This window comes from Lasioglossum baleicum, chromosome 1 (genome assembly GCF_051020765.1).
Source record: "Lasioglossum baleicum chromosome 1, iyLasBale1, whole genome shotgun sequence".
NCBI classification, from domain to species: domain Eukaryota; kingdom Metazoa; phylum Arthropoda; class Insecta; order Hymenoptera; family Halictidae; genus Lasioglossum; species Lasioglossum baleicum.
Genome location: NC_134929.1, coordinates 23,625,041 through 23,638,090, shown reverse-complemented (window position 1 = coordinate 23,638,090; position 13,050 = coordinate 23,625,041). Strand labels below are relative to the sequence as shown.

Genomic DNA, 13,050 nt, shown 5'->3' with positions numbered 1-13,050 from the left:
TCGACGCACGACTGCCAGGATCATGTTCAATTGATTTAAACAGAAGTCGTGTCGGACGCGAAGAGGAAACTTCTGGAAATGAAATTGATTTTTTCCACGTCCTATAATACTGTTATTATGGTTCGAGAATAGTTATATCCAGAATAGAAATATCGGTTTCATTTTTGTCGCAGAGCACGGAGACAGCATGCGATTTTATTCGAAAGAGATGAGCGCCGCGCCGCCAAGAAAGCAGTTTCAATCAACGGAGAAGAGAATGGTAATATATTTTAACTTTTCATATTGATACCGTAACATTTGATTTTATACTTTAGTGGAACTCACCTACTTATGTGTGCAGCGTTATACTAATGGGTTCTCAAGCTATCTAAACAGATGCGAGTAGACACTTGGGAAATAATGAAGCGAGAATAAGATCATCAGGAACAAAATTTTCGACGCAACGATGGAGAGCGTATGGGAAAGAAAGAGACATAGTTCATAGCATTTCCCATACGCTCTCCTTCTTTGCGTCGCAAATTTTGATTGTTCATTATTTTTTCTATGATTTTCTATGATTCTATCATTGAAACAATTGGCTTGTGATAGCTAAAATATGATATAAATATTCTTGATTCAATTTTGTCTAAATGTCTTGCAAATACTGCATCGAGAGTTGTTCCTGATCTTGTTGTCGCTTCATTAGGATTATTTACCATTTCCAATCTTAAAGTTAGTAAATTAATTATGAAAATGTTACTCGTCAAACTATTCGAGGTTATTCGCGAAATTTCGTCACTTCCGTAACGCTAGAAAATTGTTTCCCCCTCAGCAAAGAAGTTTCACTTCAATAAATAATAGCAGAAAAGTATAAATGTACAAATATTTTATTTATCATAACAAGCTAATTCTCTTCTAAATTCTAAAACCGCGCTATGAATAGGTAGCACACGTGTTGCAATTTTCAGGACATCGCAAGAAGTACGGACATGTAAGACGCCGAAGCTTTCATAATCTGCGAAAATCAAAATCAAAATTACTGAAGCTAATTATAAAGCTACGTACGTTTTATCCATGTGGTAAGACGGCGGATTTCATTGTGTATTTAGAATATAAATGAATTAATGAAATATAAAACACTAAAAGGATCAAAAGAATTTAACATCATGATACCATTTTTCTTTAGTTCCAGTGCCTTGCGACTGACTTAGACAATTTTTCTAGTGGTAACACAACTATTTGCAAAGAACCTTACATTTGCGAAACTTTCCAAACTGAGAGATGAAAACTTTCCGAAAGTCAGCGGCAATCCCTTCTGAGATTTTAGTATTAAAAGTACTAAAAGTCGACTGGTAGTAGGCTGCAGGTCGTACCAAGACGTTTCGCATATTGCATCGACGATCATCTTGCTCTGGAAGGTAAAGGAAAATTTTGATATTCAATAAAAAAGTTTCTTTCAAGGGTGAAGAATTCCTGTAGACTTATGCTATGGGACGGAAAATATTTCCCTTCAGCATTTTCATTAACCGACTTCGAAAAAGAAGGAGGTTACTCAATTTGATCTGTATGTGCCTTTTTTTCGCTTTTTTTTCTATGTATGTTCACCGATTACGCCGAGATGGATGGACCAATCGGAACAAAATCTTTTGCATCTTGTAGAGTATGTCCCCGGGGTGGTCCCGTGAAAAAAAATTTGCAGTTTTTTATTCCTTACGATTTTATTTGCGAAAAATGAATTATTTCACTGATTACTCCGAGATGGATGGATCAATCAGGACGAAACCTTCTGCATTTTGTAGGGTATGTATCCCGATTGGTCCCTTGAAAACAAATTTTGCATTTTTTCATTCTTTGCGGTGTTTATTGCAAATAACCAATAAGACCGAAAAACCATCCTACGGTGTTCTATCTACAAATTCTGCTCGTTCCACTAAAAAGTGTGTAATAAAAAAGTTTTATAAAAAAAATTAAACAGACTTCGAAAAAACGCACTAAAAAGTATGAAATGATTTCCATTTTTAATTGATGTGAATACACACGAACTTAAATACAGTACAATCTTTTCGCAGGCGGTGCAACATTGAAAATTTTCGACACTGGAAATTACGAAAATCCAGAAGTAGTCTTTCAAAATTGAAAGCTCACCCTATATACGTATGACCAGAGTGAGACCATGTTTTCTGTCTCATCTCCACAGCGTCAAAATGTAAACAAACCCCGCGCCGGGACAGGCTTACGTTGCCACGGAGCGTGCAGGAATACGAAAAATTCAATACAGTATTAGCGATAGTTTTTTTCAAATATCTCGAAAACTAAAAGCGACCCTCCTATATTGGAAAAGGAAAAAGTTGTTCAAAATGTCGAAATCTATAACATATTAAAATTTCATCAAAATCGGAGTACGCAGACCCTTTCGCAATAATTACCGAATTATTATATTTATTTATGATAGCATTAGGTTCCAAATCAATTTCCAAAATTACTTGAAAAAATGATATATAGCATAGAATCTCAATTATTAAACGTTATTAATTTACACTGCAATGAGCTTGAGATATGTGTATGTGTACTAAATTATAAATACTATATTGCTTAAATACTGAACACCATAGAATGATTTTTAACACTGAAAATTTGACGGCCACACTATTTTGTAACATTTCTTATTATTGTTGTATATCAAATTGACATATTTTTGATCATCTAATATAATCTAATATATATGAATAAATTATTATTATACTAGATTGTTTTATGAAATTTAATTACCTTAGTATCGAGGTACTCCCCAGCGAAACAGTACATGAATATTTCTAAACAAATTACGACATAGAAAAGAAAAGACTTTAGAATTAAAGGAAGTCCATTTTCAATCTGCAACGCCTGAAACAGAGAATCGTGTTCATTTCAGGAATTATTTGCATAAGATCACATGCAAATTGTCACAGCTACAGGTTTATACATTTGATTGAAAAAAAATATGTGTACTTCAGCTTCCGAAAGTGCGAATGGAAAATCGTATGACTTGAATGAAGGTCTAATCCAGGCCTGGCCAACCCAAATAGTTTCACGGGCCACTTTGATGACGCGTAACGTTACCGCGGGCCGCACTTTAGTAAACATGCTTTTAAAAAATGTAATACAAATACAAAATGAATAAAAGTTTATTGTTATACGTCACATTTGCGCATTATAACAATATGACACATGCAAATTTTCATTTATTTAATATTTTTTGTATACATGCAACGAGAAAAAAAGGTTCAATAGAAACATAAAATCGCCCGGCGGGCCGCACAATTTGACGTGGAGGGCTACATGCGGCCCGCGGGCCGCGTGTTGGCCAGCCCTGATCTAATCTGTCGACATGTAACTTTGTGCATAGAAATTACGAAATCGATATTAGTTACTGTTATGAAAAGGAATCCTAAACAGCATATAATTAGAGTGTTGGACAGAAGTTGGCAAAGAGCTATATACGTAAACAGTCGTTCAATTCGCTGGGTAAATAGAATGATTTCTTGATGTCTGATCGCAACGAATCGAAACTGTCTTTCGTCCTGACAAGATATATGCGTTATTATGTAGCACAGTATATCGATGACACATCCCGCGTGAAGTATCTACAAGTAATAATTATGTTTAAACAAAATCTGTTTGTTGACTAGACTATCAGTTATACATGATGAGAGCTGCGATCGTCAAACAATTATAACTTCGTGATCCTAAGGCCTCGTACAGACTAGAACATTTGGACGAACAGCGCCGCGAACCGCGCATTTCGACGAACATTGCGACGAATATTTCGACGAACATTTTGACGAACGGCGATCGGAACGGATTTGTGCTATTTCCAGATTTTCTTGCGAACAACTATGGGAGCTGCAGCGGCGTATACTATACAAAGAAATACAGAAAATGTCGGCAGTTTATTGAGTTGAAATGTTCAGGCCTGTACGAAGCATTTTAAGGACATCAGATTCGAGATTAAATGGCTTGAATTTTTGGACATGTTATGACATTTCGACGAACATTTCGACAAACGGTACCACTAATATGTCGGGATACAAATCTGTCGGGACGGGAATTTTTCTTGGGATCGGGACGGTATCCCGAGAATTTCGGAATCCCGGATATTATCGGGAATCCCAGATATTTTACGGGAATTCCGAAAATTTTCGGGAATCTCGAACGCCCCTGCAGAAATTCCAAAAAAATTCCCGAATATTCTCGGGAAAAACTCAGGATTTTTGTGATCCCGTCCCGACATGATACGAGGCTTCCCATCCCGTTCCCGGCATCGGGATTCGGGAATTCCCGGGTTCCCGCACACCTCTAGTATTTATGTACATATCAAGACGTGTGCGATTTTCACAACTTAGAACGCTCAGCCAAACCGAAAAGTACTCGATGTGTGACCAACCTTGTTGTTTACGGAACGCGCTCTCGGAATCTAACCCTTCCGTTTTTATTCAGAATATGTATCGTAGAATCATATAAAGACGAAAATTCATCATGTTGCAACATCTCCAAAAATTCAAGTTATTTAATCTCGAATCTGATGTCTTTAATGCTTCGTACAGACCTGAACATTTCACTTTGAAACTTTAATTCACTCAATAAACTGCCAACATTTTCTGTATTTCTTTGTGTAGTATACGCCGCAGCAGCTCCCATAGTTGTTCGCAAGAAAATCTGGAAATAGCACAATCCGTTCCGATCGCCGTTCGTCGAAATGTTCTAGTCTGTACGAGGTATTAGATTTTGCTATCACAGAAGAAGACCTTCTCAAGATCGCGGCGCAATTGTTCACACTTACCGTCATCAAAAGTAAAGCAGTAAACATGCTGAAGGTATACGCAGACATGACTTGGTAAATAACCTGCGCAGCTACTACAAGCTCGTAAGTTGGCGATTGATTGGTGTCGAACGGCAAATCCATGTTTATGAGAAGTTGCCGAACACTCGAATCGTTCGATTGTGGGATCGCGAGATTGCCGACTGCGTTACAACACACAGATATCATGTAAAGCGCCGGAATTGTGCTCGTTAAACGGAATGAAAGATCCGCCGTTCTCGATATCACATTATTCTTGTCGAGCGCCGCATACTTCGTGCAATCATCCTCCATCGTTGATACAATTTGACGTAGCACGCTAGCAAACAAAATTATTAATCCATTGCCTCGTGATGGACAAGCTTAATTCATTATGGTGGATTTTAAGTAGAAGCTGTTGAACGCAAACATTATTCATTTCCTTCAAATCAAAATATTTTATCACAGCTCATGAATAGTTTGTTATTATACAGGGTGTCCCGAATTTTAAATGGAAAAACTTCAGGAGCGCGTAGGGGACCGAAAAACTAAAACAAAAAGTCTTTTAGAGATTTGCTCGTTTTTGCTTCGTTTTGGAGAAAATCGCAAAAAAAGAAAGAAAACAAGTTTTCATTTTTGTACTTATTTATTTTTATTTTATTTACGTTATTTAATGTAGATATTGTTCAAAATGTTGCCCTCTTGCAGCAATGCAAGCATTACATCTAGCACTGACTTGATAAATTGCAGCTAAACATTGTTCTGTTGATATTTGGTGCACTGCATCTATGATTCGGTCTCTTAATTGCTGTCTTGAATTGACTGGCACCGAATAAACTTCCTGCTTGAAGGTTCCCCATACAAAGAAATCCATGGGTGCCATATCAGGTGATTAAGGTGGCCAAGGCTATTCCTCCACGTCAAATCCATCGTTGTGGATAATTTATGAATTTTTGTGATTTTTTCCAAAACGAAGCAAAAACGAGCAAATCTCTAAAAGACTTTTTCTCTTAGTTTTTCGGTCCCTCACACGCTCCTGAAGTTTTGTCATTTAAATTCGGGACAACCTGTATATAAAATGTGACTTTTGATTCAGTTGACTAGATTTCGTCAAGTAATTAGAACAGAAATATCTATAAAATTATTAGGTTGTTGCATATGAAATGTCCGATTTCTGAATGCGACTCTTAGAAAACGTTTCGATCCAGAAATGCTATTACAGTCTATGTATAAGTTTATTGTATAAAACTTCGAGGTAGAAAGCTAATCACTAAACGTACCACGACCGGTCAAACGGCCGCTTCTAGATTTTTTATTTCACAATTAATGAAATTATAAAGATGCTTCCATAAGAAATAATTTAATAAATATCTTTATTAGATCACGTATTATAATAAGAATCGCACAAAGTGTAAATAAATTAATTCTTGTCACTTTTGTAAGGCAGCCACGTGCCTGTTACGTTCATAGTTTTATATTTATTATATAATTTTACGTTTAAATAAAGATTATTTCAACGTCAACCAACGCGACTGTTGTGTGTTCCTTTTATATGTCTGGAAAAATAACTTATTGACGATAGAATTACCTGATTTTTGGTCAAAATACAGTGATTAATTAACGTACTAATCGTTGATGGTGAAAAGAACTATAAAATCAAGATAACAATCTCGTGAATGAAAAGCGTGAATGACCATTGTCACGTCCGGTGGTTCAGCCAATACTAATAATTGATATGATCAATCATGTATAACATATACCTTTTGAATTTCTTTTTATGCTTGCTCTAATAATGTTGTACGAGAAATTAAATGTTAAATACTATTGTTGATAATCAATGTCGAACTATCGTATATTACACCACATTGCGTGCGATAGAATTAGGAAAACTCATTTTGAATTTGAATTTTTATTGAACGAAATAAATACGTAGCGAAATTTATTTCATTAAATGATTAAATCATTTCCAAATATAAATTGTAAGCGAATATCCGTTCAAACCTGTTCATCACTGAAGACTGCGAAGATCTTTCAGAAGAATCGATGAGCAATGAATTGTTCCTCGATCTATGAGATGTGCAGATGTAATATGATCTAGCCAAGAGGAGGATAAAAAAATGCGATGCGCATGATTAAGAAGAGAGTGACTGAGAAGAAAGCGATTAAGAAGAAATCAATTAAGAGGAATTGGTGATGAAGTAACCACCTTATGAAAATTAAGCTAAGAACAAAGGATTGATCGATCTATGAAAGGGATGGCTCCTCATTAGGATCCCAGTCCACAAAATACAGTCAACAAGTTCAGTTACAATTAAAATCAACAGTCAAATCAGTCAGTTTGCTTTTTGTGCGTGTTGTTGTTGTTAGTGAAGTGGAGTTAATCACCAAGAAACCAACAAACCAACATCATCCAACATCATCAATCGAAGGCGAAATCTACCTAGCGGTAATTACTAACAATTTATAATAAGATTTCGAGAAACATTACGTATCCGAAATTTGGTGCATAAAATATACTTTTGTTTATTTCTATTCGAATTAAAATATCAAATCATTTTTGAAGAAATTACCCAACTTCGATTTCTACGATCCAATTTCATGATCAAAGTCGCATAGAATATTAAGAAATCCTCGATTACCCGATCCGAAGCCGATGAATGCAAGTAGGTTCAAAACTGCGTTGTATCTCAATTCTAATCTTTCAAATTAAAGTTCCAATTAAACTTCAAATCTTTAATACGTCCAACCTAGGACGTAACGCCATAATATCTCATTTTTTCCGTAATACAATCAAGAAACTTAAAATTTGTAGATAGAACACATTGGGTATACAAAATTGCGTTTGTTGAATGTCACTGCTAAAAATCGGACATTTCATATGCAACAACCTAATAATATTTAACTAGTATGGAACACCATCCCATAGCAGACGATAGAATATGCCTTACCCATGATTGATCCAAGCAACAATTAGTTTACCGATCATCAAAGTGTATGTCAAAGCAATACTCAAGTTATCGATCATCTCAATAAAGCCCTCAGTCTTAAAGTGCGTAATCATGTATTTGTACTGATAAATTTGGCAAAGAACAGTAGACACCACCCAAAAAACTTTACGTACACCTGGCAAAGGTGTGCCCGGCCAAATACCAACGAAATGGAGCCCATATTTAACAGATTGGCTAATTGTGTTTCGAGACGTCATTTCACACGAAATTGATGTATCCATGCCTTTGTTTCCCTTTTTTCCTAGATTCCGCCGGCCACTGATTCCTCAGAGTCCATTATGAACCAACCTTTGTCACTTTCACAACCAGTAAGTACTTCATTCAACTACGCTCGGTAGTTCTTCAACAACTTCCTACGATAGACTGAAAACTTCCTCGAGAACTATGCAAAAAGAGAAGCCCGCGAAAGCAGTCCTCCGACCGTTTGATGCGCGCACGCATCATCTGCATGAATATTCTAAATAATGTCGCGGTGATTACAGGTTCCCCCGAGAACAAGAAGAGACAGGAGAGGAATTGTTGAGGTTGCGGTCCTTGCTTTCCTGCAGTGGCCAACGATTTCCATGAAAAATGCAGGCAGTCGACGCACGACTGCCAGGATCATGTTAAATTGATTTAGTCTGAAGTCGTGTTGGACGCGGAGAGAAAACTTCTGGAAATGAAATTGATTTTTTCCCCGTCCCATAATAGCGTTATTATGGTTCGAGAATAGCTGAAATATCGGTTTCATTTTTGTCGCCGAGCACAGGGACAGCATACGATTTTATTCGGAAGAGATGAGCGCCGGCAAGAAAGCAGTTTTAATGGTAACTTGAACTTTCAAATATATTTAACTTTTCATTCTGATACAGTAACATTCGATTTTGTACTTTAGTGGGACTCACCTACTTATGTGTTCAGCGGTATACTAAGGGTTTTGTTTAGTACTGCTAAATCCCTTGCAATTTGTCGATTGGCATATGCTACAGATGGAAAACTTGTCAAGTGTTGCTCTCAAGACATCGCGAGGAATACTGACATGTAAGACGCCGATGCTTTCATAATCTTCGTAAACAGACGAAAAGAAGTATTTTTTCAAATTAACGTTACTTCATGAATCTCGTGAATTTTTGTCTAAATAGAAATAATTGTGAAAATGTAAAAAGCTCACCCAGGTGAAGGTCTCCAAGCTCAGAGCAGAAAATTTACCGAAAGTTAGACGCAATCCTTTCTGAGATCTCAAAAGCAACAGTATTACTTGTCGACTCATAGAAGGCTGCATGTTGTACCATGATATTTCGTATGATGCTTCCACAATCATGTCGTTCTAAAGAACAAAAGGAACTTTAATTGCCGGATGCAGTGGAACGCGCTTCTTATTAAGGAACACTTTCTAAAAACACATTAAAAACTAGACATCGACGTCGCAATACATTTTTCGTAAAACATAATCTTGTTCATATAATGTGTTCATAATTTTCAACCCAATGGAAATTAGAGTTGTAGAAACTTGTAATTGAAATGCAATGGTGGATACGTCTCGAGGAAGATTTAATTTGGATGAATACATTTATACAGCCATTTTTTACGCTATTCCAAAAAATTTACCTTAACGTTGAGGTATTCTCCAGCGAAGCAGCATGTGAATATTTCTACACAAATTGCAAGATAGCAAACAATAAACTTAATCTGTTGGGAAAATTTACCTCCTTCCTGTATTGTCTGAAACAAAAATGTATATTGAGATAAATCATTTTACAGCTGCATGTACAAGCCCTCCCAGACTTTACAATAATTTGCACATCTGCGAACATATATAATATTCGCGAACTCAAAGTATAGCCATAATACACAGCAATACTGTAGGAAACATTACTTACTACTACAACAAGATATCCTAGACAGCAAGAGCATATAGTGTTCGATATAAGTTGCCCGAAAGATATGAACGTGAAGAGTTCTTCAATCCGCTCCGAGAACGCGATGAGTTCTTGATGTCTCGCAGCAACGAACCGGAATTGTTTCTCGTCTTTAGAAGTTGCAATTTTCGACATTGCAAGACATAGTATATCGATGTGACATCCCATGTGAACTATCTAAAGTAGAACTATCTAAAGTAAACTATGTAAAGTTTATTGAAAAATTGCAAGATGTACGAAGTGATCAGCATGTAGCCCTGATTTGAACCCAATAAAGAATTTATAGGCTACACTGGTAAGGAAAGTTCATGCCAATGGCCGTCAGTTCGCCAACATAGACAGTTCGAAAGAAGGAATTAAACGCTGCTGGGAAGAAATTCCTAATACCGCTACTACCAATCTTGTAAATTCAATGAACAATCGAATTTTCGCTTTAATTCAAAGCAATGGCGACCATACAAAATATTACATTTGTAATGTTCATGTATTTTTGATTTTAAATTGTTTTCTTTGTATGTGCGTCTAAACGAATTTCGCACGTAAAATATGGTTTTGTTTGTAAAAATTCTTACATAAATGTTTTGGTAAATATATATGAACAAATATTATAGCATATAAATATATTTATAATCCTCAGTTATTGTTAAACGTTTCTTATTAAAATTTTGAACCTTTAGCCCTAAAATCCTCATTTTGAATGTGCGTTTAAACGAATTTCGCTCACTGTATAAAACAATTGATTGAGCGCGGCACAAAATCTGTGGTAATGTTTATCACAGTTTCATTTTTCGAATTAGAATCTGAAGATAACTTACCATCATCAAAAGGAGAGCACTAAAAACGCTGTACGCGTACGAAGTCATCAATATGCTAATAACTTGTAGCATCACCACCAGTTCGTAATTAGGCGATTCAACGGTGTTGAAAGGCAAGTCCATGTTCAAAAGAAGACGACGAGGTATGGTATCGTTCGAATATGGAGCTGCGAGAGTGGTAACTGCATAAAAACCTGCGGACGCCACGTAGACGATAATAATTGTTCTCGATACACTTTGCGAAAGGTCCGCTGCATTCGATATCAGATTCTTTGAGTCGTCGACAGAATATTTAACACAATCTTCCTCCATAGATGTTATAACGTCGCGTAACACACTGCGAGACCTCGTTATTAAAGCCACCAGTCGTCTATGATGAAACCAACTGTTCCATTGGTTTCAATCAAAAACGACTGCTTGTATAAGATATGTGCAAAGTGTCTGGAGAAACTAACCATAAAAGTAGATATTAGCAATACTTGGTGTGCATTGCCTCATTTGTATACCGAATTTGAGACAATGAAAAAGATGCGACTTGGAATTTGTGTTTTCTCGAATTTGAAAGAAGCGAATGGTCTGCTGAGACTCGCACGAAAAAGTGCAATTTTATAGAACTGTTCGCAACTTGTTTTATAAAGTCAGCCGTTTGTCTAAAAACCGAAAATGCACTCTGCATTTTAAACTGTATATTTTATTACCACAAATCGATTTTACGAAAAGTCTGCTTGAGAGGGTGTTAAACTAACATCTCCTAGAAGTTAGCCCCCCACTTGTTAAATTAAATAATTTCAACAGTTGTGCTGAGTTGTTCTAAGTTTGTGCTACATTGTGCTCGAATATTACAGCTATAATATAAAAAATGAGACTAAAAATTGAGAAAAACGATTTTTTGAGTAGCCCCCACTTTTCATTTTTTTCAATTTTCTCAATTGTACTAAGTTGTGCTACATTGTACTAAGATTGTGCTAAAGTATTACTTCATAAAAATAATAAATAAAGAAGTTATGGTAAATATTCGTTTTGGACATCTAATCAACGTTTAAGTTAGTAACAATTATCCAAACAGCATATAGTCATATATATGAGTTGTGCTGGCCTAGCACAAGTCAGCACAACTTCCGATTTTTCCAGCACAACGATTTAAAGGGCACTTTACTTTTCAGTCGTCTTGTATAGATTTCGTTAAGGTCGCTGAAGACATGTTAGACCGAGTCAATTCCGACCCCACATTCATCAAACGCATTGTAACTGGCAATGAGACATGGGTTTACGAGTTTCACATGCAAACCAGTCAACAAGCTTCGGAATGGCGCCTTTCAATTGAGCCGAAACCGGAAAAAGCACGTCAAAGTCGATCAAAAGTGAAGGTGATGTTGACAGTTTTTTTTCGATTACCGCGGTGTTGTGCACTCGGAATTCTTGCCACAAGGTGAGACAGTAAATAAAGAATATTATCTGAGCGTTATGCGGCGTTTGAGAGAGCAAATTCGTCGAAAAAGACCAGATTTGTGGAAAGAAAACGTTCACAAGCCTATCATTGTGAACGAATTTCTGGCCAAAAACTCAACAAATCTTATCGAGCAGCCACGCATTCCCCTGATATGGCTTCGGCCGACTTTTTTCTTTTTCCAAAACTCAAATTACCACTTCGAGGCACCCCTTTTCAGTCGATAGATGACATAAAAGAGAATTCGCGGCGAGTATGTACTGAAAAGTTGATTCCAGAAAATGTGTTTAAAAAATGTTTTGATGATTGGGTTATTCGTTGGCATAAGTGTATTATTTCGAAAGGGGCCTACTTTGAAGGCGATACAATAAATTTCGATGAATAATACATATTTTGTGTTTCATTGACCAATTCCCGGTACTTTTTTGACAGAAGGTATTATGCATTTATAGCCAAAATGAGAATTGAAGTACAAAATTGTGAAGGTTTCAGAAGAATTTAAGATTAAGAAAAATTTCATTTCTATCTCATCTCCGTTGCTTGCAATCGACTTCGAACATTTTCGCTCCGCACAAACATCCGCAGCAATAATCAATGCCCACTGCGGCACAACTTACCCACGGTTGAACGATACAACAGCGAATTTAACAAACAGCAAAAAATACGTAAAAATCAAAGTGAAACAGTCGAACAGTTGTGGGAGCCCTTCGGAATAGAAGTGTGTGACCACGTACATGTACTGGTAAAATAGGGATATAGCCGTACACGTCATCCAAAAGAATTTATTGTAAACCGGCAATTTTGCAGTCGGCAAAGCACCAACGATATGGAGACCATACTTGATAGATTGGCTAACTGTACTTGGGAACGTCATTTCGCAGAGGATTGATTTTCCTGGTTTTTATTTCTTAAATTATTCCACCTTTGCCTTACTCCGAGAAGGCCATTATGATCTTCGCGTTTATCAAGAGCACGATCGGCAGTGCTTTCTGAACTTCGAACGACAGACTGAAAACTTTAATGTGCGGATAGAAGGTTGCCATCTTCCGGTTGATGCGCGCACGCATGATCTCCATGAATATTCTAA

At 36.6% G+C, this 13,050-nt stretch overlaps 2 protein-coding genes across 2 annotated transcripts; both read right to left on the bottom strand.

Moving 5' to 3' along the window:
- Positions 1-943: 943 nt before the first annotated feature.
- Positions 944-5,358, bottom strand: LOC143211306 (odorant receptor 10-like). Its single transcript, XM_076428828.1, has 6 exons — positions 4,731-5,358; positions 3,662-3,671; positions 3,390-3,602; positions 2,749-2,862; positions 1,235-1,390; positions 944-994 (listed from the first exon to the last, which is right to left on the bottom strand). Exons 1-6 carry the CDS (start codon positions 5,108-5,110, stop codon positions 944-946), a joined length of 924 nt encoding a protein of 307 aa, XP_076284943.1. The 5' UTR covers positions 5,111-5,358.
- Positions 5,359-8,361: 3,003 nt separating this feature from the next.
- LOC143211294 (uncharacterized) lies at positions 8,362-10,639 on the bottom strand. The gene is made up of 3 exons (XM_076428818.1): positions 10,517-10,639; positions 9,663-9,878; positions 8,362-9,109 (listed from the first exon to the last, which is right to left on the bottom strand). Exons 1-3 carry the CDS (start codon positions 10,637-10,639, stop codon positions 8,894-8,896), a joined length of 555 nt encoding a protein of 184 aa, XP_076284933.1. The 3' UTR covers positions 8,362-8,893.
- Positions 10,640-13,050: the final 2,411 nt, after the last annotated feature.